This window comes from Leopardus geoffroyi, chromosome A2, assembly GCF_018350155.1.
Source record: "Leopardus geoffroyi isolate Oge1 chromosome A2, O.geoffroyi_Oge1_pat1.0, whole genome shotgun sequence".
NCBI lineage: Eukaryota > Metazoa > Chordata > Mammalia > Carnivora > Felidae > Leopardus > Leopardus geoffroyi.
Window position 1 is genome coordinate 5,562,500 of NC_059331.1, and position 26,557 is coordinate 5,589,056.

General features: G+C 43.8%; 1 protein-coding gene across 13 annotated transcripts in view; it reads right to left on the reverse strand.

Moving 5' to 3' along the window:
- The window catches only part of HNRNPM (heterogeneous nuclear ribonucleoprotein M), a 39,710-nt gene extending 16,119 nt beyond the window's left edge, over positions 1 to 23,591 (reverse strand). For 4 of the 13 annotated variants that reach the window (XM_045491803.1, XM_045491799.1, XM_045491802.1 and 1 more), the window contains exons 1-9: positions 23,427 to 23,590; positions 13,899 to 14,068; positions 6,780 to 6,832; positions 5,860 to 5,867; positions 5,681 to 5,774; positions 4,388 to 4,579; positions 3,041 to 3,194; positions 2,187 to 2,236; positions 1,290 to 1,350 (exon numbers count right to left, since the gene is read on the reverse strand). In XM_045491803.1, the coding sequence (XP_045347759.1) occupies positions 1,290 to 1,350; positions 2,187 to 2,236; positions 3,041 to 3,194; positions 4,388 to 4,579; positions 5,681 to 5,774; positions 5,860 to 5,867; positions 6,780 to 6,832; positions 13,899 to 14,068; positions 23,427 to 23,539 (895 nt within the window). In that variant the 5' untranslated portion in view covers positions 23,540 to 23,590. Of the gene's footprint in view, positions 1 to 1,289; positions 1,351 to 2,186; positions 2,237 to 3,040; positions 3,195 to 4,387; positions 4,580 to 5,680; positions 5,775 to 5,859; positions 5,868 to 6,779; positions 6,833 to 13,898; positions 14,069 to 23,426 lie in introns of those variants that run through there. The other 9 variants (XM_045491805.1, XM_045491804.1, XM_045491800.1 and 6 more) reach the window with 7 other exon arrangements.
- Positions 23,592 to 26,557: the final 2,966 nt, after the last annotated feature.

A 26,557-nucleotide genomic window follows, 5' to 3' on the forward strand; every position in this document is an offset into this window, starting at 1 on the left:
GTACTTCTCTAAAAAATATTAAATTTTCAACTAAGCCATCTATTCTTGAAGCCTCTGACCTCCCCTCGAAATCTGCCTCATTTATGCTTCCAATAATGTTAAACCACAAAGGCACTCCTGTTAGTGTTCTTGTCTAGGCTCTCATTCAATCCATCTGATGCTGGACCTTAGGCCTGAGTCCCCACTCCAGACCAGAGACACTCCCTGGCCCTCCAAACAGACACCCACCCCAACTGCCTCATCTGCTAGGAAGTTCTCCCAACATAGCACAAGCAAGCCCCTCCCCTCCCACTGCCACCTAACTCCCATGCTTCCTACGGACTCCCCAGCCCTTCTTCCTGCTGGAGGCCAGCACTCTCACTGCTGCCTATGCCCAGGCTCCGCACAGCCCTGTGGGCTTGTCAGAAAGAGGGCCTGAGGCTTCACTAATATGCACCACTTCCATCTTCGAGGTGACTGGTCACCTAGTCTTCCCTGTCACGGGACAGACTTTCACCTGGATGTTTCACGTGACCCCATATAAAAATATGGATCACCGTACTTCACATAAGATGCCCCCATTCAAAGTGTACAGTTCAGTGATTTTTCGTACATACAACTATCACCATCATCTAATTCCAAAACACTGTCATCACCCCAAAAACAACTCTCCACTTACCCCTCTCCCCTGGCAACCACTAATCTACTTTCTGTAGGTGGATTTGTCTTTTTTTGGACATTTCCTACAGATGGAATCAAGGTGCATCCACGCCGTGGCAGGTATCAGTACTTGGTTCCTTTTTATGGCTGAGTAATACTCCATCATATAAATTTACCACTTCTATCCATTTATCAACTGAAATCACGGTGCTAGGAACACCCACATGAATGTTTATGGAGACACAGTTTTCAGTTCTTCGACGTATACCTAAGAGTGGAACCACGCTGAGCCATACCGTGCTAACCAATCTCTTCTGATCCCACGGGCAACCTGATTTTAATTCCTTTCCAGTTTCTGGTTCTTCCTTCCACAGGACACTTTCAAAACACCCAACTACATCCTAGAGGATGTAGTCTGCCTCACCACAGAGTAATCCTAACCACCCTTCCTAAGTTGCGAATCTCTCCGCTCGTATTTCACCCTGAAGAATCTACAGGGGGAAAAAAATTACCACAAACCCCTTTTTGAACCTTTCCCTCAAGAATGATCAAGAGCACTGCAGAATCACATGGCGCAAGCTCAAGGGTAAGTGTAGTTCTCCGGTCAGTATTGATCAAATTCAAAAACTAAGCCATACTGAGACACTTACGGGGAAGCTGCTGTGGACGCTCAGGAGGGAAAAAATCTCCCTTTGGTAAGGCCCTCTCATCCTGAAAGAGAAAGTGAGTAAAATCTCAGTATTAAAGCACAGCTTACAACAACAACAGATGGAAACAACTCCCAATGACAGAGGACTAGCTAAATTATGATCCACCCATGTCACGAAATAACATACAAGTACAAAAAGAAATACACAGAGTCCTTGCACTCTTATGTAAAAAGAAGGACAAAAATATGCATCCACGTTACTAGGGGGGATGAAAGGGACCTGGGCACAAAGTAAGGGAAAGACTCTCACGCTGTATCTTCATGCTTTTTAAGCCACGTAAAGCAATAATCTATTCAAAAAACTAAACTGAATGCTTAAAGTAGCTAAAATATCCCTTTACAGTTCCCTTTACTTTCTTCTTGAATCTGAGCCCTCACCAGATTGCCCTCAGCATATTCTAGTCGTGCTTGTATTAATTCACTATTATCCTGGCACAGCCAAAGCAGGGATGTTTATAACGAAGCGCTTCAACAGAACCTGAAAGGCTGTGTGAATCAAAGACTTAATTACATTCACAACAGATAAAATGCTAAACATTATAATGAGATACCCTGAAGAGTAGAACCCCATGTACATAACGGATCTTTGAACTTGATCACTTGCTTGAGCAGGATACTCAACTGATCTCCTGACCATGTCAGTTAACAGGCAACTGTGCAGAAGGGAAATATATCTGAAGAGCTGTGTTTCTGCCATAAATTTGCTCAACATACTGCAACTTTTTTAACTTAGACTGATCCATAAATATAGTATAATAGCTATGTACACTCTTAATATTCCCATGTTATTCTAGACTTATTTGAATATATCATGGAGAAAGAGATCCTATTAACTTACCATTTTCACGTGCATTGGTCTATCAAATAGCAGTTGACCATTAAACATAGCTGATATTCCAATTAAGGCTATTTCTCACAATTCTAAAAACATGCACAGGAGAGAAATACAGAAGAGAAAAATGCTCCAACTGCTACCAGCCCCTCTAAGTAGTGAATTTATGAGCAATTTTGGTTCTTCATTAAACTTTTAAAATCTTTGTTTCTACATTAACCATAAAAGCAACAATAAATAAAGCTCGAGGGACGGGGAAGTAAGTGTCAGCTTACTCCTTAGGTGTAGAGCTCCACTCATATAACCCCACACTTCTCACTAAACCATCCTCTTTGGTACTGGCGTCAGTTTTTTTGTAGGAGTCCAATGGGCCAAGTACCATATATTTTTTCAAGTACCACGTTTTCTGGGTAAGATACACAGTAAAAGTCTTGTGCAAGTTTAATGACTGTTCATGTGTGGCATTCTCCGCTGTGACTACAAAGATAAAACTCCAGGGTAACCAGCTTAGGATCAGAGACAGAAGTATTTCTAGAATGATGTCAATCCATTGGAGAAATACAGCCAAGGACTTATACGTGAAGTAACAACCGAATTTCTCTCCAGTGGCGTATTCTTTAGACTTCTCCCTTCAAACCAGACTCTAAAAAGAGAATACTGGAAAAGACCACTCACGGGCATGTGCCTATTTTCTATTTATGCAGTACTGAATCAATTCCATCACAGACAACTTTTACATTCCACAGTAATGCAATCCCTATGGTCACACAGTTACCACTTCCTCCCCAAAAACCTGTGTTATTCATGCAATATTTAAGGCCAAACTGTTCACCAAGAGTTGAATTCCGATAAAAGGATACATATAGCTTGCACAGCTTCAATGGACTGTTCAAAAGTAACAGTGCCTATTCCACGACTTTTTCCATCTTTATCCTCAAGAATGTCTGCTCGGACCACCACACCAGCCATACTAAAAACTTCCTTCAGCTTCTTCCAGCCAACTTTATAATCCAGCTAATCAAGAGAAAGGAGAGAAAAATCTCAATGTAGACATCTCAAGAAAAAACATTTTGAACACGTAACATATTGAACACAAGATGCTCTGGTTGGAAACAAACATTTAAAAATAACGTCACAGGGGTGCCTGGGTGGCTCAGTCAGTTAAGCGTCCAACTTCAGCTCAGGTCATGATCTCACAGTTTGTGAGTTCGAACCCCACATCGGGCTCTGTGCTGACAGCTTAGAGCCTGGAGCCTGCTTCAAATTCTGTGTCTCCCTCTCTCTCCGCTCCTCCCCCGTTCATGCTCTGTCTCCCTCTCTCCTTCGAAAATAAATAAAAACATTAAAAAAATTTTTTTTTTATTTTATTATTTTATTTTAAATAATGTCACAGGAGCGCCTGGGTGGCTCAGTCAGTTGAGGGTCGACTCTTGATATCGGCTCAGGTCATGATCCCCATGGTCATGGGATCGAGCCCCTTTGCTGAGCATGGAGCCTGTTTGAGATTCTCTGTCCTTCTGCCCCTCTCCTCTGCTCGTGTTCTCTCTCTCTCTCTCTCTCAAAAATAAATAATTAATTAAATACAATAAATAAATAAATATAATGTCACAAGGACTTATCCCATCACAGAATTTTTCAGATGCGATTATGAAGCCTGGCCTTAACTGCTAGTCACTGTCTCTTTTCTCCGGAAGAACAGGTTAAGTCACCTCATGCCTTTCAAATTAATGCTTACTCTGAACCCCAAAAAAAAAAAAAAATTTTTTTTTTGTTCCCCAGCTGAAGTTTACCGTCATCCTTCCCAATGCATTTTTCTTTAAAAATATTTCCCTTTGCAAATGGCAAAGGCATTATCTTTCATCCCAAACACAAGAGGAGGGATGGAATGTCAGCTTGGTTCATATACTTTTTTGGCCTGCACCCGCAGGGAATGCAGACTCAGCTGCCACTTTTATAACCAGCAAAAGCCAGTGAACATGACCCCAGTGGGACCATGGTCAAGCCTGTGACTGATCACTACAGGGTCACTGTGGGACAAAGCCCAACTTCAAAGTTGTTTGTTTTTTAAACAGAAGAAGAAGAAGACAGCATAACCCTCTTTTCAATTGTTCTTCTCAAATATCAGAACTACTTTTATAACATAGTAACAAAACAAAAGTCATAAAGTTCTGACTTTTCCACCTTAGACAATGTTTCCGTTTACTTACATTTGCTACAAATACTGTGCTTCCAAGTCTTCCAGCCTGTAATGCATGGATAATCTCATTTGGGATGTTAGGATTATTTAGGATACTGGGTGGGATATTAATCATTCCTGGGCCACCTGGTCCCATACCCATCCCACCAGTCGTAGCCATCACCTTTTGCATTGCTCTCCTGGCATGTTCACCATCAGGATCCTAAAACAAGCACAAAAGTGTTACATTTAACTGACCCAGTGACAACTAAGACCATGATCTCACAAAAAGTGATATTCCCAAAACTCCAGAGATTGAGAGGTTGTTTGGAAAAGTATTTCTTGAAATCTATAACAAGAAATTCAAACGAACTCAACCATCAGGTTAGAAGAATTCCAGCCAAAGGAACGAGGCCAAAAGGAAAGGTGTCAAATTTAGCTATCAATTGAACTGAGTGGCAGATGACAAGATTAGTTGATAGAACACAGAACACTTCCAGACTGAAATAAGATCTTCACAGGCTTGGTATAGTTGAATCTCACTAATTTTCAATGGGGTTCTGTTAATTTCTGTTAACCCCATCAGTGATTGTTCCAAAAGTTTGAAAACGCAGTTCTAGATCACCGAGGTACTCCATCCTTCATGTTATGCAGGCGTCTGACTCATGTAAGGTCTGGACAGGTGTAGGAAACTCTGGCATTGACACTAGTCTTGAACTCTTTGCCCTTTCATGTGTCTCTTCAGCCCAAAGAAACCTTAGCCCCTACTGTGCTCTACTCTCTGAGCTCTGAATATATTAATCTTCCTCTAAGAAGGAAAGGTAAAAATAAGGGAGGGATTTAATCATAAGAACTTCCCGCTTTCTCAAGGGAGAGAAGATATCTGGTTTGGATTAAATACCAAAGTGGATCTGAGTAATGATAAACTCGCTTTAAAAAAGAAAAAAGGTGGGCTAAGAAATAGGGTTCAGGCTGGGTAAAACTTTAGGTGTAGAATCCCTTAACACACACACATACACACCCACAAACACATACACCAACCAGGGGCTCAGTCCAAGTGCCCCTGATCAATAAAACAAGGTAGGCTGGTCTAAGACAAATCACAGACATCGGGAAGACAGCAGTTGCTCAGGACGTGCTCCATCATTATTCCAAGTTCCTACAGGAGTTGACTGCTGAAGCCTGCGACTGGCCCTCTTCATTAAAAACAACAGGTTGGTCTGCTCCGTAAAATGTAGTCAAGGATTATTTTTGTCTTTTCCTAACTCCAAACGGGGACAACTCGACAATTATAAATGATATCCACATTGTTTCAAGAGCTTACTTCTTTGACTTTCAGTGGTCTTCCACTCAGACTATGCTTGTTTAGAACTTCCGCAGCTTTTTTCATGCTTTCTTCCATCTTGAATTCAACAACGCTATGAAGAGCCAAAAGGAGATGAGTGAAACCGGTCCTACGACTGAGAAGGCTCAATTGCCAATAAGTAACTAGACAATACTTACGCACATCCCTTTGGAGGAAGCCACACACCAGTCAGAAGAGCAAGGAAAGAGGAGAAAAAAAGAAAAACATAGTAAATACCAATGACAGTTATAGAAATTAAAAATACGATTTATATAACAAGGTTAGTTTTTATATCAACCCTTCTAAGGGGAAGCTCACAGGAATGACTCGCCTAGCCTTCCTTATTAAAAGCTGGGCTCCTTGTTACCTCCTCTGCCTGCACATTACCAGCATTGCACTATAGCTGCTGAAGTTGTAATAAGCAGACCTAAATTCAGGTTCTCCAAGAAATCACACAAACTTTAGATCTGCTTCTCTCTGTACTCAAATCAATTCCTTATCATACTCCTCCTAAATCCATCCCTTCCGTAAATTAAAGCTCATCCTTTTGATTATTCTAAGCCATTCTATTGCGCGACAAAATAATTTAATTTTCTCTTTAAACTAGGCCAATTTTAAACATTCAGGTTTTAATAATTGTTTTACAATTTACTGGCACAAAGGCAACTTTTCGGAATCTTTGGTTCACACAACTTTCAAATTCAGCAAACGACCAAGAGTAACATTTTCTAGACAAGAACACACGTTTTACATTAATATGCCACCGCTAAAATTCCATGCATAATTCACACACAGCCAATTCCTCTGTTAACAAAGAGACAATGCTGCTATTGGTCCCCAGTTATCCAAATTGGGCATCCAAACAGAATACCAAAAAGCTCTTTGGCCAGCCATTTGGAAAAGCGGGACTCCCGTTTGCAAATCCCCTCCCACCCCACTCAAATGTTTGGCAAAAGTCAAACATAGCTACTATAACATGAGCACTCACTGCCTTCCTGATTTCATTCGATTCCACGCCACCATACAGTTACATTTTTCAAGTAGTAAATCCACAGAAGAAATTCTCTCAGACACTTACCCTTGACTTTCCTTCAGCGTCCATTAAGAGCTCCACGTATGTTACCTCACCAACTACAAATCAGTTTCCAGACGACACATAAACCAAGGGAGAAAAGCCAAGAAAACAATGGGAATTTAGAACAATCATCAGCAACCTTGTATGGAGCCTCTGCCTTATAAGAAAGCCCAGAAACACTCCATATTCTCTAAACCACCAAACTAGGCATTACAGGTGTGCAGTAAAAGTAGGTGAGACTCGTTAACAATTATGTCCTTGATTTTCCTCCCACCACAAACAAGCTATTTCCACAGATTTCCATATCAATTTCCCTGTCTGAAATACTCATTCATGACTAGAGGCAATCCAAATCTATAGGAAAGAAGTCTGCGTGATTCACTTTTTTGGGGAAAGGAGGAAAACAGTTTTGCACGTACACTCTTACTGGTGAAAGCAGGTAAACAGCACACAGGCCCGCAAGGCCACTGAACTGAGCTCAACTGCTAAATCCAAGGATGTGCACGCACACATGCCCAAAGGGGCGGCTACAGGAGTGCACAAAGCCCTGCATTCAAGAGGGCCACGTGCATAGTTTAATGCTGCTGTTATCACAAAATTCTTAGTTTTTTAACGAGGCACCCCGCGTTTTCATTTTGCACGGGGCCCCACAAAATCTGTAGCTGGTCCTGCGCACAGCACTAGGCTCCATAATGGTCAGAAGGAGGATGTTCGAGTATCCGATCGCAAAACCAGAGCAGCATCTGGATTCTCTTCGGTGAGTTAAGGCAGGCTTTTATTCCTCCTGCTTTTTCAACCTTCCCATTGAAAGACAAAGATAAATGCGAATTCAGAGCTCAGTTTGCAACTAACAGTTAAGACACAGGATTCTAATCTACACAAAGGTGGGGAACGGGTTAAAAATGAAGCATTTCAAAAGGTTCCACAGATTTTCCTCAAGGTTTGGATTGCCAATTCATGACCACCATGACCAGATGTTAGAACCCATCAAGACGACAACCACCAAAATGGCTGCTGAACTTGAAGATGGCACAAAAAACAACAGAAATTTAAAGTGTTAACTTGGAGAAAACATCTCTCAGCAGGCTCTCCAAAGTCAAGCAAGTGGTTTTGTACTCAGGAATATCCTTTTTGAAAAAGGATTATCTTTATGATAGTAAAGCCTTCTCCAATTCAGTGTTCAAGTTTGGTTTAACAGTACAAGGGTAAACGTAAGCCTCTTAATGGCCTTGACAAGTCCTGCCTATTCTAATTCATTTGTCCAAAGGAAATTAACATTACAAGCAACTTAAAATACATCAAGGAATGATGTGAATGTAAAGTAGAATAAAATTACTTCTAAAAATTAACAATTTGAAGGGAGTATTTATTAGCAATATACTTGCATGGCAGTTGACAACAAGAAGGCCAAGTGTTCAAAGTCACCTCCCCTTGTCTTTTTTTGGTACGTTAAAGAACCAGACCAGCACTGTGCACAAAACAGGAAGGAGAATCAGTGCAAAGAACGAAGAGTGGAAATAGGGGCTGGTGTAATTTAACTTTTGGAGTACGTACTCCTGTGGGGCAAACTGAAAATGATCAGCCAAGGACAGTCATACAAATTGGCTTTATTTCACCCTTACAAAGGAAAGCAATTCCAAAAAAGTTGTGGCCATTCCTGAGGCCATGTTTTTAAACAGCCATTCATTTCAACAGCAGCAGCCATTTGAGGACCAACAGCCTTTATCTCCACTTTGATAAAAATGCCAAATAGTGTCAAGACAGTGAAGAGACCTCAAATTTATTTTCTACAAGCGGGGACTACCACCTAGTGACCTTAAAAATAAATAATCACCATCTCTAACTCAAGACAACTATGTTGTCAGAATTCAAATACTGTTGCGTTTGATAAGTTTCTAGTCCGTGTCCATAAAGACACTTTATCAAAACTGTCATTGCACCCTAGAAACCAAGTCCAAACCAAACTTTTTTCCAAAAAGCCAGGTTCAGAAATTAGGGCTTTGCCCACTTGACATTCTAGTGATGGCACACATCCAACTTCAATCCTTAGCACCAAAACTTTGTTTAAAATGTCCTTTCTTATTTTTCCCCCCAAATGGTATAGTTGTTCAGTAAAAACAAAAAATTACATTAAAAAAAACCCTCCACCCTATCCGGTTAGCCATAGATTAGGAAGTCATTGTGGCTCTAGCAAGAGTAGTGCTGTTCCTGAGGACCGTTAATAATAACTGTGTCCTTCGTCAATTCCCAATGTCTCCCCTGAGAGACTGCCTTAATTCAGAGATGTAAGCAAATCAGTATACAAGATATGCAACAGGTGCTAGTTCGTACTTCCCTAGAGGAAGATGTAACGAAGACCACCTCTCTTTTCAGTTCTACAGGATTAAAACAAAAACCTGTTCAGTCAGAACAACTAGCAACAAAACTCTGAAGGTAAAATTTGCCAACCATGCACAGTCTGCTCACAGCCAATGAAACTACGTTTAAGAAAGCAAATCCACCACAGCAGAGGAGCTAGGACTGAGAGGCAGAGGTATCAAATTGGCAGTAAGTAGCAAGTCTCCCTGAAATGGAACTCGCAGGTACTGATGAAAAATACCGTTGTTCCTCTCCCTTCCTGAACATGGATGGAATCCATGGAATCTCAAGAGGAGGTGCTAAGAAATCCTTCTGAGCTTTAAACATCAAAACATCTATATGAAAAAACTAAGACTTCGAAAAATCTGACAAACATTATCACCTACCTTTAGTTTAAAATGCTCCAAGTCACCTTTCACCAACATTTACACAGATTATTAAAAACATTGCCTCAAGAATAAAACACATCATGAGGATAAGGAGAGTGAACACCCAACCCAAAATGAAGTCAGGAAGTCCCTAGGAGCTACTGTGATTTAACACTCCCGCACATATTTTTATCACCAGGAGTATTTGTTTCTGTGTTCTCATTTACTCTGAAACCGACCCCCTCCCCCCCCCCCCAAAAAAAGATGATGTATGGAGGCCAAAACTTCACTGAAGAGAATTCACATGTGAAAAGGCCTATAATTTAAAAGATGGGGTTGGAGGGGGAAGGCTCAAAAGTAGGGTACGTTATCAAATGCATTCCCCTCAAACACATTCAACTCTCAACTGGCTGCTCTCAGAGGGGTGCACGGAACAAACGAGTATTTTAACTGGAAAGCTTGTATCTTTAATACATAGACAACATGAAACGTGGCAAAATAATTATTCTACACAATGTCTACTTAATTTAATGGACATACTGGATACTTATGGAGCCCGTTCTTGCTACTTTCATAGCAAAAGCTGAAGACCACTACTTCTCTAACTAAACCAAAAGCTACCAAGTAAGCTAAGGCAGGCTACACTGTCCAGGTTCAACCCAATTACCCCCAGATAGAGATGCTTTAGCATAATTCTTTAAAAAATGCAGGCTGAATTTCCAAAACAGGAAAACACAAAGGAACAAAAGGACTGGATATGGATTTTTACTTAAATTGAAAATAAAGTTCGGCTCCATAAATCCACAACATAGGTTGTCTTCAAGGGCCAAGGGAGACTTTCTTCTGGACTACACTTGCCCTCTGGGCCTCAGTTTTCTGTCAGCTGGAATCTGAAATTTACTCAGAGTGATGCATTAAATGAGGACAGGATTAAGTGCTTAAAGAAATCCTTGCTTACACAGGTCAACCTGACTGCTGATAAACTTGGGATTGATTGAGAGTAAACTCCATCATGGACTTTCCTTTATTCCTACAACTGTGCTGTTTACTCAGGGCAGGTCCAACTCAGGCCTGTCTGGTTACAACCGCCCCACCTCCATGTGCCAACTACCTGGTCAGGCCAGGAGAACAAGAACAAGCAGCCCAATAACCAATAAGGAGCTTTATTCATCCACACAGAACTTCCCAGTAACGTAGCACAACACCAAGTGTAAATTCCCAAGAGCACCGTTTTTCACCCAGTCCTTAAGGTCAAACACCTGCAATGTGATTCCAATCTGTCAAGGGGTGAAAACTGGGTGACTGGGACCTGGTGTGACAATCGCCAATTCAAATTTCCTATTACCCTGACTCTCAATTTGGTTTCAATCCAGCAACTCTTTGGTGTTCACAGCAGCCATTTATTTGTTCCATGTAATATCTCTGTTAAAAATAAACATGGTCAAGAGAAAGGACAACAGAAACCTTTCCTTTGTTCCATCAGGACACTTAGAACAGGAAGAGGAAAGTTCAGCGTTCAATTCTATGGGCTGTGAAAACTGTTGAAGCCACATCCCTGACCAATACAGGGGTATGGGGATGGGTGGGTAGTGAGCAAAAAGGCAGCCCGACTCAGGACAAAACAAGCTTTCCATGCATTTTCTCTTTAAACTCAGTGATGCTGATTTCATGATAGTGTCACCAAACAGCTGGGCACCAAACAAGCTTTGTGAGCCCATCCAGGGGAAAAAGGCAAAGTGACCAATTCACAGAATACATGTGTCATTCATAGGATGTCCTAGAATGTTGCCAAATGCTAAAACTTAAGACGGACAACATACGCCCGGTGGCCATGTAAGGGGGTAAAGATCAGGAATCACGGAGGGGTACAAGAGGCAATCTCAGGCATGATTAGCCTTAGAAAAGCTCTGGTCATGCCACTTTAAAGCATCTAGTTTAGTTCTGAGAGGCGGCAATTAGACAGTGTTGCAGTGACAGGACATTTCCCAGGCCTTTCAGTTGAAGACAACTAATGAAGCTTATTCCACTGGTTTCCTGAAACAGCAAAACTCTTAAAAGGCAGACCAATAAAAAGCGTCTGGGTTATAACAAGCCAGGTCTCTGCAGCTGGTGCACTCTGGAGATTACCTGGAGACTGACGCTTTTAGGGTGCTAACTGTCCCTAGCTGCGGCAACAGGCCTTCAAAAAATAAAAACTTACTTGCAACAGGTTTCAAGTAAATACTACAGATTTCAAATAACCACCTACACATGTTTTCAGCATACCAAGAAACGAATAAAACTGTAATTTTAAATCTCATAATAAAAATAAGAACATTTTTAAGGAGGCCTATGTACATGAACAGTAAACTTCAGACTTCCCATGCTGAACAGAAGCATTACCATAAAAAATTACCTTTCTCTTATGAATTCCCTTTACCCACAATACAATACTGCAAATAACTGAAACAGAAAAATAATTAATTTAACCTATACAGGGGAGCTCTAAACAAGAACATTTTAAGATTTGTTTAAAATAACTGATTTACTGCACACCTGTAATTCTAAGTTACACCACCAAAAAAATACACTGAAAGGGCTGAGCCAGGGCATTCATAGCAGTATGCCAGAGGAATATGAGAACCAGTTTGGAAGGATCCGAATAAACCACCAGGCTGGCCCCACACTTAATACAGTGCAAAATAGGAAATTGAGGTGAACTGCTTCTACATCCAGAAACGTCATGGCTGCTGCTGCTGCTACCAGCTTTAAGGCTTCCAAAACTGAATTACTGAATGGTAAAGCAGTAAAAATGTCACCTACTTTATCCATCATGTCCCAAAACTGGTTCACACACTCCTAAAAATAAAAAATAATTTGGCCTGCAATCTCTTACAAAATTCTAACAATTGCGTTTTCAAAGCCACATTCCTGGTTCTTGGAACTACTATACCTTATTATCAATGGAAGTAGCAATTCAGCGGTTCAACCAAATCACAAAAACACAAATTTGGGAGTTATTCCAAAAACTAATTCGAATGAGACCCAACTGTACTGTACAGAAATTCTAAGCTTGTATTGAAGCAGCAGTCCCAAAAACCAAGAACACTGCATCTGGGATGCCACAGGACACGCCCTTCAGACAAAAAGAAGAAACTTCACTCTTGCCCTAGGAGCATTGGCAGGAATGATTTGGCTGATCGAGGCAGGAAAACAAATCTCACACCGAAACATTTTTCCATCCGTGTTCTCTGGAGAACTACTACACGGGAGCAGCCTACATGACTGTACAGAGAAGTTCACGGTGCCTAGTGCTTCTGGCACGTCATGGATGGGACAATGACGGCAGTGGGCCAGTCATAATTTCAAAACCCGATGCTGGGAGCACCAGTACACATACCAGAATGGCCTATCCAAGTGGCATCTCTGCCACTGAAATGTTCATCATTGGACAATTCAAACTTGCATCTCTTTTCGTTATGAATGCTCCAGAAAACCAGTAACTTTCAGTCCTTCAAAAAGACTCCATTTAAGGGTAATTTGATTCCAGTTTCCCTTGGGGTGAGACCTCAAGGCATCAGACAAATTGTTCTCTATCAATAGTTTTGTCTAAACCAGGGCTGAGCAATCTCTTCAGCCCTGAGTGCCACCAGCAGGGCCGAGAATCAGGAAAGAAAGAAGACAAAAGCAGAACAAGAATGTGAAAAGACAGAGGATCCGTATGGTGTGCACAGGGGGCGAGGCAGAGGACCACAGGGACAACCGGCCTCCTAGGACCTCCTGGTGGCAGCAGAGCTTCGGCTGCTCCCCCTGCCCTGGCCCGGGACACCAGGCCGCTACTGAGGTTTGCCGGCAAGAACGGCATTGCCCGGCAGATGCCTTATTTTGAGCTCTCCAATTGCCAATCTAACCTGTGTTTCTTCCCAGGGTGGAAAAAGCCCAAGTTTAAATACAAGCTCATGTTTTAGAATTTAGAAGCTGAGCAGCGCAAGTTCCAACTACCAAATTTTGATCCCAGGAAGACATCCACAAAATTTAAACAAACTACCTTCCCTCCAGAATTAAAAAGCTAAAAAAAAATTTTTAAAGGAAAAACCTCTCCCACCTAATATGAAGAAATCAAAAAATTTCCTTAACACAAAGAGGTTCCCCTCAAGCTTAATCAAAGTCCTATTAACCATATTAAGCCAGTGAAATCATTTGTAGGCCAAAGGACCATACAAACCACCCTGTTTGACACACAGGTGCATGACCACACAAAAAAGTAGGGTGGGTAAAGCGGCTTAACTCTCAAGCCTGGACAGAACACAATGCTCTACCCAGATCAACTTCCACTGACAAAAAATAACCAAGGAATTAGCCACAGAAAAGATGACACATCAACCTTCTTACCCTACTCGACCACCAGTACCATTACCTTTTTCTTTAACCAGGTCTTTAAGTGACTGCCATTTCACATCAAAAGGTATGTTTGTAATGAAGGCTCTGTATCTTTTAGTTGGATTGGCATATGGCTCAAAGCGATTGCCTCCTCTTTTTATGTTTTTCTCCTTCCTCTTCTCATTCTGAGTAGGTCGCTCTCCTTCACTGAATTCGAAGGGAAAAAAAAGGGTCCATATGTTAGCACAACATGAAAGACAGTATTCGATTTGCCAGATTTAGAATTCCACATAGTTACATCCATCACAAGACTAATCTTCACTTTGTTCTGAGACATTCAAACTTCAGTGCTCCTAGAGCAGAAAGGTGAAGTAGCACACTCCTTAAAACCCACGTATCAAGCAGCCGTTCCCAATAAACTGTGCTCTCCTCTGCCTTCACACATTCCTAGGGGGTATAATAGAGACAGGAGCCAGGAGCCAACTCCCTGCCCAAGGTGTTTTCATTTCATGCCAGAAACAGGAAAAAAGAAGGGAAGATTTGCAAGATTTCATGGAACAGAAATGAGCTGGTGCACATAGGCCCAATCAACTTTAACTTCACAAATAAAACTACCTTTTTATTTTGAGGGGGGGAAAATGTTTTTTAAGCTGGAATATAAAATGGTACAGCCACTACAGAAAAGCTTGGCAGTCACTCAAAAAGTTAAAACACATAATTACCATCTGACCCAACAATTCTACTCCTGGGTACAGATCCAAAAGAAGTGACAGGAAGGAGGAAATACTTGTACACCAAATAGCATTATTCATAATAGCCAAGAGGTGGAAACAGCCCAAGGGTCCACCAACAGATGAATGGAATAAAGAAATGTGGTACAGCCATAAAGAGATTCTTCAGCCATAACAAGGCACGGAATGCTGATACATGCTGCAACACAGATGAAGTTTGAAAACATTATACTACGCAAAATAAGTCAGACAGATAAGGAAGACAGAATAGAGGTTTCCAGAAGCTGGAGGGAGTTGGGAAAAGGGTTATCGTTTAATGGATGAGAGTTTGTTTGGGATGAGAAAGAAAGTTCTGAAAATGGACAGTGGTATATGCTCAACATTGTATTTAATCCCCCTGAACTATACACTTAACATGGTTAAAACGGCGTATTTTACGTACACTTTACCACAATTTTTTAACAGTAAAGAAGTCATTCTCTATACAACCCTAGGAAAACCAAAGTCTGAGCAACCCAGGTAGGTAAAAGACAATATGCAGCCAACGATCCCACCTTCAGCAAAGGGTGAATGTTCTTCTGGCGTGGCTTTTCCTATAATACTCTTTACCTTTCTGTGTCACGAGTCTCCGTGCCATAACACTTAGTTTCTAAGCTCTACAGATACAAATTCAGCTTAGAAGATTTCACAAGCAAACCTCCAAAGCACAGAATCAGACTTTAGGCTGGAAACTTAGGCGACAGCACAGAGAAACAGGCCAGTGTGTGCGGCCAGGGCAGGGCCCACACACAGGCCAAGTGAAGCTACTCCGTGAGCTGCCTGCCCACTCTTGTTCAGCCCCCTGTGACTACAGGCAGACACCGGTAAGAGGTGATCAGAAACAAACGGGGATCCAACAGACACAGGAAGTTCTCTCGCTTCCTACACTGGGTCCTGCACTTTCCGCTTACCAAGCCCTATGCTTTCCCCCAGTGAAAATGCAGAAAACTCCCAAACCACAGATTTTAGCAGACTTTGTGATCCATGACTAAAACGGAAAAAACAAAAAGATTGTCTATTACTGATTTACAAACCCACCTTCGTTTAAAGGGCTTACCTTTACTCTAGGATACGTCTTCCTTGCATGGGAAAAGTAGTGTTCAAATACCAGATGATAGCTTAGAGAAGTATTTACTTGGGGGGGGGTTAATTTTTTTTTAAATGTTTATTTTTGAGACAGAGAGAAACAGAGCGTGAACGGGGGAGGGTCAGAGAGAGAGGGAGACACAGAATCAGAAGCAGGCTCCAGGCTCTGAGCTGTTGGCACAGAGCCTGACGCGGGGCTCGAACTCGCGGACCATGAGATCATGACCTGAGCCGAAGTCGGACGATTAACCAACCGAGCCACCCAGGCACCCCCCAAAAAATTTTTTAAGTAATCTATATGCCCCCCATGAGGCTTTAACTCATGACCGAGATCAAGAGTCACATGCCCTACCAATTGAGCCACCCAGCCACCCCACTTGGAAAATTTTAATGTTATCAACTTAGCAACTTTTTTATAAACCCCAGAGTTTCTTCTGCTGGTCCCTCATATCCAAACACAAGGGTGCCAAGTGGTAACCCAGTGAAAGTATCCTCCTAGGCAAAAGTAAGGAAAGCAGCTTCCTCCATGATTTTAACTACACCAACATGCAATAGACTTCCTTCACAGAGGCTGGCAAATGTGAAGGGGTATGGCCACTCTAGTCTCTAAATTCCTAGAATTCTACGGTCTACCCAGGTTCACACGAGATCCTTCTCAGGCTGACTGCACACCACAAGCAGATCTCAAAGGAATCCCTCAACCACCAGAGACCACCTGTCTATGCCATGCGAAAGTCCCACACCAAAGTCTGCTGAAGAGCGCATTTGCCAAAGTGTCTCTTGTTCCTGGCAGATAGGAGGAAAGTGTTAGTAAAAATCAATAAAATGTAGATCAACCTACCTTCATGGACCTACAGGGAGGGTCTGTGCATAAAAAAGTATTTCAATATCTAGTTTCTTTTAAAACCTAAATACTCTATGATTTATGTTAAAAAACATCATCCTGACACAAAGTCCATGACACCGTAATAGTTGCATCTGTGTTTTCACAGACCTGCTCAGTTCATCTACTAGTTACAAAATGTATAAACAACTAACTACAGCCAAAGCAGGTAACAAAGTGTCTAGCCTACATTCTGCAGATCATTATGGCTGAGAATAAACTAGCTACCCAATCTAACCACAGAAGCTGGGTATTTGGTTTGGGGTTAATCCCTATCACACGGCTCACCATCAAGCAAGCAGCTCATATGGATTATGCCCAAGATGTGAGCACAGCACTCTGTACCCCAATCCTTCTCTGGCTCATCATTTCCACCGAGAAGTTTCATCCTAAGTAAAAGGGGTCAGAACTATCATCACTTCCAGCTTCCCAAAAAACTGACCTTTTCGTAAACCCAAAGATCACTACCAGTTCTTCTTTTTAAAAAAATGCTTTTCATAATCTCTACCTCCAACATGAGGCTTGCACTCACAACCCCGAGATCAAAAGTCACATGTTCTACGGACTGAAACAGCCAGGTGCCTGCCCCTTTGTAAACTTTTCTTTTGTCTTAAGTAATACCTACATGACCAACCCCTCTTGACAGAATTGCAGACCACCCTCAAAGAAATCCCACTCAAAATACACATTCAACTATTGAGAATGTGAGGGTTTTAAGAGTGGTATCCTTGGGGTGCCTGGGTGGTTCACTCGGTTCAGCATCCCAACTCTTGATTTCGGTTCAGGTCACGATCTCGTGGTTCATGAGTTCAAGCCTGCATCACACTCTGTGCTGACAGTGCAGAGCCTAAGTGGGATTCTCTCTCTCCCTGTTCCTCCCTCGACTGTGCTCTCAAAATAAATAAACTTAAAAAAAAAAGTGGTATCCTGAATGCCCAATTTGATTTTCTCACTTATCTTCAGGATAAAATTGGGGGAATATTCTTCTATAGCCCTAAGATATTTATAACATTTAATTCCGAAAACCTTTTAGAAGTAAGTTTTTAGGGGCACCTGGGTGGCTCAGTCCGTCAAGCGGCCAACTTCGTCCCAGGTCATGATCTCGCAGTTGAGGAGTTTGAGCCCAGCATCAGGACAGCTCAGAACCTGGAGCCTGCTTCAGAGTCGCTGTCTCCCTCTCTCTTTGCCCTTACCCAACTCACACTATCTCTCTCTCAAAAAATAAACATTAAAAAATTTTAAAGAAAAAAAAGTAAATTTTTATAAGTGGATTATATTTTGAAATTGATAAACTGCTTACTCCCAGATACCCCAAATTTAGATTACAGACCTTAAAAATATTAAACACACACCTACCATATGACCCAATCATTCACAGCTACTTATCCAAGAGAAAATAAAGCATATATTCATACAAAAACTTGTACCTAAATATTCACAGCAACATTTGTAATACCCTAAAACTGGAAATCTGTCTACTAAACAGGTAAATGAAAAACCAAATTGTAGTAAAACCATAAGCTGAAATACTACTCAGCAACAAAAAGTAAAAAAACTATACACAACAAAAGGGAATCTCAACACAATCCTACTCGAACAAACCAGACCAAAACAAGGAGTATAACATAGGATTCCATCATATAAAAGTTTATATTTGAGAAAATCTAATCTGGCAAACTAATCCACACCAAGGCTTCTCAACCTCAGCACTACGGGCATCCCTGCCAGAAGCTTTGCTGTGTGGGACTGCCGCATGCATCCCTGACCTCTACCCAAGAGGTTCCAGTAGCAACCCCATCCCTCAGTCTTACAGGTGAAAAACAAAAATGTCTCCAAGACACTTCTAAATGTACCCTGGAGAGGAAAAAAGTCAACTATGTTGAGAACCACTGATGCATACTGAAGGAAAGCAGAACTATGGTTGGGGGTAAGGGGAGAGAGCTCCAAAGATTACAGAGGAGAGAAAAAACTTGTGGGTGTCATAGACATATTTATTACACCGATTCAGTGAGGGATTCATAATACCGACACCAAGCTGCACGTTTCCAATACGTGTGCTTATTGTGCCAATAACGCCAATACAGTTTCTGAGGTTTATTTTTATTTATTTTGAGAGAGCACGTGTGCACAAACGGGAAGGGCAGTGAAAGAGGGAAAGAGAATCCCAAGCAGGCTCCGCACAGAGCCCATTTCGAGGCTTGATCCCACAAGCTGTGAGATCATGACCTGAGCCGAAATCAAGAGTCAGACGCTTAACTGAGCCACCCACGCACCTCAGCAATACAGATTTTTTATAAAGTTTCTACTTTTGCTTGTGGAATTTCAAACTAACTCTAATAACTTGATTTGTCACTCCAACATAAAGTAGATTTTAATTTTTTTAATGTTTATTTACTTTTGAGAGAGAGAGAGACAGAGATAGACAGAGTGCAAGCAGGGGAGGAGCAGAGAGAGGGAGATACAGAATCCGAAACAGGCTCCAGGCTCTGAGCTGTCAGCACAGAGCCCGACGCGGGGCTCGAACCCACGAACCACAAGATCATGACCTGAGCTGAAGTCGGACACTTAACCCACTGGGCCACCCAGGTGCCCCAACATGTAGTAGAGTTTAAAGTAATCTTTCAGAGAGACTGAAGCCACAATAAGAGATATACCTAGACCAGCTAAACGTCTTACCAATATTCTGCTTGCTAACTGGCTCTCAACTCCCAATGAACATTGTCTACTCTGGCACCCGATCACTCACCCTAAGTTCTAAACAGATGCAACATAAAATTTTTTTCTAACATTCCATCAATTTCATGATACAACAAAAACCAAGCGTAAGATACCTGTTAAATACCTTCCAAGTCATTAAGATGAAGTATGTTTCCTATGGCTTATGGAATTGTTTCACTGACTGCATTCTTTGAGCTAATCATTTTTCATGTCACTGCCCCACCGTGCTAGAATTATACTGTACCTAAAGACCACAACTAAAAAGACAGTGCCTGCTCCACAAAAAACTGCTACATTTGATGAATCCCTACCCTCTCCTTCTCTTACGCCTCCTCCACGGCATTCAATGCTCTCATTGCTTTTAGTTTTTCAACAAAGAGTGTAGTTTGAATGGCAACCTCGACACCCTGAAAACCTGATCATATCTCCTGAGGGAAAGATTCCCTCCTCCCCCAATCCCTGCTCACATTAGGTCCTCAGCTCCTCTAATGTATTTACTGTTCACAGCACTACTCATGACTCCAGCTCTCTACCTGGCTGGTTTTTTAGCCGCAAAACCAGCATAACCTGTACCCAAGGTAGCTCACGGGGATGCTGTGAGAATCAACAAACAATCGAACAAAAAGCAGCTTGGTAAATGTTAAGCACAATATGCAAAGGAGCAGGACAGGTAACTAAGCATCACATATCCAGGTCTGAACCCCAACGTCACCGTCTCCTTGCTAGACTTCGGTTCCTTACTAGCCACACTTACAGGTCTGAAGGAGACTCAGCACACAGTAACAGTGGCACTGACAGATTTCTGTAACAATTTTGACGGGGATGGATTCAGTCCTAGCCTTCTGCTGTTACATAGTGATTAAAAGTTCACCAGGGCGGTGGCTGAGGCCACCTAGGCACAGCCGCTACAGTCTACGGGAGGAGCAACTCAGCTTTCAACTCTGACTGTAAAACATGGTAATGGAAGAGCCCATCTGAGAACCCCAAAAAGAAACAACCTAATCTTTGCAGAGGATCTCTTTGCCTAGCCATGAATAAAATCAAAGAAAAAAGTAAAAGCAAGGAGCTGGCAGCATGCATTCAAATCATCTGGGGCCCCCATTCTAAAGTTGAGCTCACAATGTAATGTGCCTCAAAAATCCTTTTTATCAAGTATACACTTTTTAAAGTACAGCAAACACTCAAATCATTGCAGAGCAGAGAATTTGGTTTAAATAAAACACTTCCACTGACTATGTTTAGAGAGGTTACCGGGGTAGCACTGTGGAAGCAACAAGGCCCTTGGAATCAAGATGGCCACCCTGGTCTCTGGGTCAATTTCCTTAATGAGTTTTCTCAATTGTTTAAAAAAAAAACAAAAAACAAAAAACAAAAAACAACTTTTTCTCGGTTCTACAACAGAGTTAACGTTACCTCCCTGGGAAGCTATACTAAATACAGTTTCTTATTTTTGAAATGACCAGTCCATCTCTCAATTTTCTGATTCAGCCACAAGATTAATCTAGAAAAAGAATAGGTTAAGTCACTGATTTTAAATATATGGTGCAACCTTTACTTAACTGGGGGCGGGACACCTAAACCCACATGTAGTCCTCTAAAATGAATGCTTTTCCCCCAACAAAACATACTAAATATACTCTAACTCTGAATCTTGATGGCCTTTAGATGAAAATTTCTCATCAAAATAAAACAAGTCCTCCCACACCCAGGAGAAAAGGAACTGGAAAACAAGCTTTCCTATCCGGGGTCCTCAATCAAGCTTGCTTGCTCATTGCTTTTTTGCTGTCCAGCACACTCCACTCCCGCTACAGACAGGTCAGAAGAACCGCTTCACTCAATTCCCATCCCTAAAAAGGCTTTCAAGATAACAATCTGGATTCCTTAGCCTGGAATTCATTGCCCACCAGCTGGCCCCCAGTATTTTAGCATAAAATGCTAAAGCAGCTTCAGTTCCTTACAAATAGCAAAGCAAACACCTAAAATCCCTAGTCTTTAGACACTCTCCTCCCAGCCCCTCCCCATTCATCTTCTCTCATCCACCTCCAACAGCTCCCTGGGGGCAGGTTAGGTTGGAGGGAGGGTGGCCCCTCCAAGCTCCCAGCCGGATAATTCCTTTTACTTCTCACAACGTAATTACCCTACTACAGAAATGTAAATTGCCTCCTCTTCTGGGCAAAGACTTTATTCCAAAGAGCTCGGTTTCCTAAGCTTCCTCACACCAAAAAAAAAAAAAAAAAAAAAAAAAGTTTTCCACCAGCCACACGAAACCGATCTAAATGTTGCTAATTGATATATACTCTATTAAGCAGTGCTAAACTCTGGATTCTTTCCAACAAGGGGTATTTTCTCTCTAAAAGCCTTCAGGTTCTTCCTAATAGTCCACATCTTAAATGAATCAATCACAAAATGACCACTTGAAAATGCACAGGAAAATGGGAAATTTGAAAACTGTCCCCCAGCTGCTATAATTTATAGCATTTATTTATAGCATATAATTTATAATTTATCCAACTTCTCACCTAACATGGTTCCAGCAACACTTCACCCTGTGATAAATGCTTTAAAAGATAAAATACGGGAAAAATATGTATCTTAAATGCCCCCAACTATGGCCCTCAAAAATCCTACAAAGCTCCCTAAATAGATGAAAGTCCAAGTGAACATCTCTCTTTCCAGTTTTCAACAGTAAAGTATTGGAAAAACTTCCAGGATGCCTTTTCTGTTGTGATTTCTCAGGACCAGTAACCATGGTATTTTGTTCCTCTCCACCTCAGAAGAGAAAGTTTAACAAAGCTAGTGTTGACTGAATGCTCATTAACAAAGCAATTTCACTACATTCACTCTCAGACTCTAGTTACGCATATTAAAAATTTCTGGGAAGGCAAATTCATAAAGAGAAAAGTATATACAAGTAACCAGAACCTGGGGAAAGGGAGAGAATAAGTTACTGTATAAAGGCTCCAGTTTGTTTGGAAAGATGAACGTTCTGCACATGGACAAGGGATGATAGCTGCACAGCATGGTGAATGCGCTTAATGCCACCGAATCGCACATTCAAAAATGGCTAAAACTGTAAATTTTATGTTATGCACGTTACCACATTTTTTTTTTTTTAACTTGTGTTAAAATCAAATGTGTGCCCAGACTTCCCCCCCCTCCTGGCCGGACAGCTGTTGGTCATAGCCACAACGTCTTTCAGGTGACTGTAATCAGAATGGGTGGGTTTCGGGGGGACAGGATAACACTTCGAAGCTTTAATTAAACTTGAAAAACCAAGGACCCCGCACAGAGCCCCACGCTGGGTTTAAAAGGTGACCAAGTTTGCAAGTGGTGAGCCCGCCTGATGATGGAAAATCTTCCCCTGGAACACGGAAGAAGTTTCTTTCTTTTCCGCTACCCTTTCTTGTTTCTAAGGGTGAACACCGAGCAGCAAGGTCCGAACTCTCTACAAATACGTACTGCGCACCTGGGGAGGAGCGAAGGACGCGACGAGGGACTCGGGCCGGAGCCACAGCGCAGGGCTAGCGCGGTTCTGGCCGAGGCACTTCCCGCGGGGCGGGGGAAGGGGAAAAGGAAGAGGAGGCGCCCCGAACCGGCCTCGCGGTCCCGGCCGACTGAAATCTACCCGCCTCGGCTGCCGTTTACCGAGGCTCACCGCGCGCGAAACCCTGCGCGCGCACTCCCTCCCCTCCCCCCACTTCACGGATCGGGAAACTGAGACCACGGACGGTGGGGGAGGGCGGGATGTGAAACCACTCAACCCAAGGTCACCCGACAGGCGAGCGGGCCGCGGACTCTGCGACTCCCCGGGCCGCGCCATCATCCCCGTGCGCAGGGCCCCGGCCGCAGGCCTCGGCGTCGGGCCCGGCCTAGAGGGACCCGCGGAGTGGAGGACCGGGGCCTGCGAGGAGGGTGCGACCTTTGTGGCGTCCACGGGGTCGCCCGGCTTCACTCCTCACGGCCTCGGCCGCCCCCACCCTCGGAAGGCCCGGCGGGGAAGGCCCGGGCCGAGGCCGCGCCGGGGGGAGGCCGCCAACAGACCTAACGGAGCCGCCGCCGGCCGCCGCGAAGATGACCGGCCCGGGACAAGGAGCCGTGGAATACTCACCCCTTCGGGCCCGGGGCCCCGTTGCCACTTGGCACGCCGGGCGTGCCGCTCTCCTCCTCCATTTTAGGTTCCGTCGCCGCCACCTCGGCCGCCGCTTCGACCCCTGCCGCCATTTTCTCCGCGTCTGGGCTTTGTGTGAGGGTACGGGCTGCGCGGCGCTGCGCCTGCGCGCTCACGTGACTCGGCGCGACCAGTAACGCCTGCGCGCGCAGGGACCGACTCCCGCCTCGTCCCCTCCCGCCACGGGCCACGCCCCTGCCCCGGGCCACGCCCCCGCCGCGCGCAAGCGCACACGTGCAGCTGTTATTCATTCATTACCGCGACGAATTTGCTTTAGGCACCTTTTGGATACTCCACCAGCTCTCCAAATCTAGCAGGAGAGTATCTCCCCACCTCCCCACCTGGACCTACTCATTCCCAGCTTTCTGTAATCAGAGCTGGCGCAGAGGCAGCGAGAAAGTTCTGTTTCCTAGAATATAGAGGAATTAGCTAGGCTAGGAGGGCCAGGATACTGGTCAGGCCAGGCAGAACTGCTGTGCAAAATGCTGTCTCCCTTAGCAAGTATCATCCTGCACCAAGAATATCTGTGGCCTCTGTCTGGCCTGTCTCCCTACCACATTGGGAGCTCCTGGGTGCAGAGCTCGTGGCCTACGTTCCTCTCACTGAACCCATTAACCAAAAACCAAAACATGTGGCTGAGGACTTAGCATGTGCTCACAGATGTTTCTTTCTTTTTTTTTTTTTTTTTTTTTTGAGTTTATTTATTTATTTTGAGAGAGAAAGAGAGAGGGAGGGACAGAGAGAGAAGCCCAAGCAGGCTCTGTGCTGTCAGCTCGGAGCCCGACGAGGGGCTGGATCCCATTGGACGGAGAGATCACGACAAGCCGAAATCAAGAATCAGATGCTCAACCGACTGAACCACCCAGGGGCCCGAATCACGGATGTTTCTTGAGTGAATGAAAAAGCAAGAATCCAAACATGATGGAAGAAATTAGTCACAGGCCAGGAGAGTCCCTTCACTGGGGCCCCTTTCTGCCTACCCCTGGATTCCTTTGTCCTGAAGGCTTGACTCTGTCCAGAAACAGGTTTTCAAGGGCTGTTACAGGATGTGTCATGAGGAAACCACATTGGCTTGGGAAGAGGCCAGAGCCCAGGAGAGTATTTAGAGGCCTCAGGCTCCCTTTCCCCACAGCACCTCCCTCCCCAGTGTCTCTGGAACTTCGAAGTGCTTCGCTGGATCTCGCAGAAGTTTCCATCCAGCCATCAAGCTCTCTCTGGGCTTACAAAGGGAAAGTTCTCTTTACCCCTTCTCTACACGTCATCAAGCTCTGGGGGAATATCTCATCTGCCACACCCTCCTAGCTGCTTAAATCTTCCTGGTGATTCTGACCCAGGCTGAGAATTCCAGGCCCAGAGAAGAAATCCAGTAGCCCAGCCTGACGGAGGGTAGGCCCCACTCCCACATAGTTCCCAAACTCCTGTGTCTCACAAAATTTCCTCCTATCACCCATCTTCAAGGACCTCCTCCTCCCACACCCCCTCTGCTCTACTAAAATCTCCTGGGCACACCCCCTTCTTCTGTGGCCCCACTGGAATCTAAGCTTTACTATCCTCTCCCTAGACTGTAGGGGGCAGAAGGAGCCTCACAAACCTCTGAATCGCCTTGTTCAGCGCAGCTCAGACAGGGTGGAGGAGACCATAACAATCTAAGAGAGGGAGCAAAGTCCGAATCAAATGCAAAGCAACAGGGACAAGAAGCCACCTGGCTCTCCAGTCCCTGCTCCTGCAGTGTGACTGGAAATCAGGGATAAGCCAGGCCCTGGTTGAAGAGACAAATTCTTCCAGGCCAAGCTCCTACGGGCTGGGGGCTGGTTGACTTCACCCAACACTGCCCCCAGGAATTTTGCAGTCTCCTGAACTATTATCTTCTTCACACTTTCCTTTGGCACACGTTCTTTTCCTTTAAAGAAAGGGGCTTTTGGGGGCGCCTGGGTGGCTCAGTTGGTTAAGCGTCCAACTCTTGACTTCAGCGCAGGTCATGATCTCATGGATCGTGGGATCGAGCCCCGTTTCAGGCTCTGCGCTGTTAAAGGCTCTGCTTGGGACGCTCTCTCTCCCACTCTCTCTGCCTGTCCACTGCATGCACGTGTGCAAGTACACGCTCTCAAAATAAGCATTAAAAAAAAAAAAGAAATATGCTTTTAAATTCTACTTTACATCACAGCACGTACTGAAAACTTGCTAAAATAGCTTACTGTGAAAAATAAGAGGATGCTGTTAAAGTAGAAATTCAGTCATGCTCACTGCCAACAGCTCTGAGCCTAAGACTTGCTCTCTCTTTTGCGAGGGTTAAGGGTCATTAAAGACCACCAAGCACCAAACTACATACTTCTCCTCACTTTATATAAAAGCGTTAGAAGAGGGGTGCCTGGGGTGTCTGAGTGGCTCAGTCGGTTAAGCGTCCGACTTCAGCTCAGGTCGTGATCTCACAGTCTGTGAGTTCGAGCCCTGCGTCAGGCACTGTGCTGACAGCTCAGAGCCCCGAGCCCGCTTCGGATTCTGTGTCTCCCTCTGTCTCTGCCCCTCCCCTGCTCATGCTCTGTCTCTCTCTGTCTCAAAAATAAATAAAAATATTAAAAAAGAAGAAGAAGAAGAGAGGTGCCTGGGTGGCTCAGTCAGTTAAGCGTCTGACTCTTGATTTTAGCTCAGGTCATGATCTCACGGTTCGTGTGTTCGAGCCCCTCATGGGGTTCCGTATAGATGGTGAGGAGCCTGCATGGAATTCTCTCTCTCTCCCCTCCCCCCCCCAAATAAACAAGTAAACTTAGAAAAAAAAAAAAGTGTTAGAAGTGATTTGCAAAGGAAACGACTTTCTCTTTTCGTGGTGGCACATCCTGGGGCTTCTGCACCACCTTTAGGAGAAGCACTCCAAAGTTGCCCTGAGAGAGCGGGTGCCAGACCTGTGTAGAGTAAAAGGCTGCAGAGGGCCCTGAGCACTGGCCGAGCTGAGACACTTGGGGACCATCCGTTCTGCAGACCACCAGAAGCCTACAGTCATGCTCACCCTTCCTGCTGCCTCTCTCCTGCCCCTCTGCCCTTCAATCACAGGACTCATCTGCCATTGGGCTTCT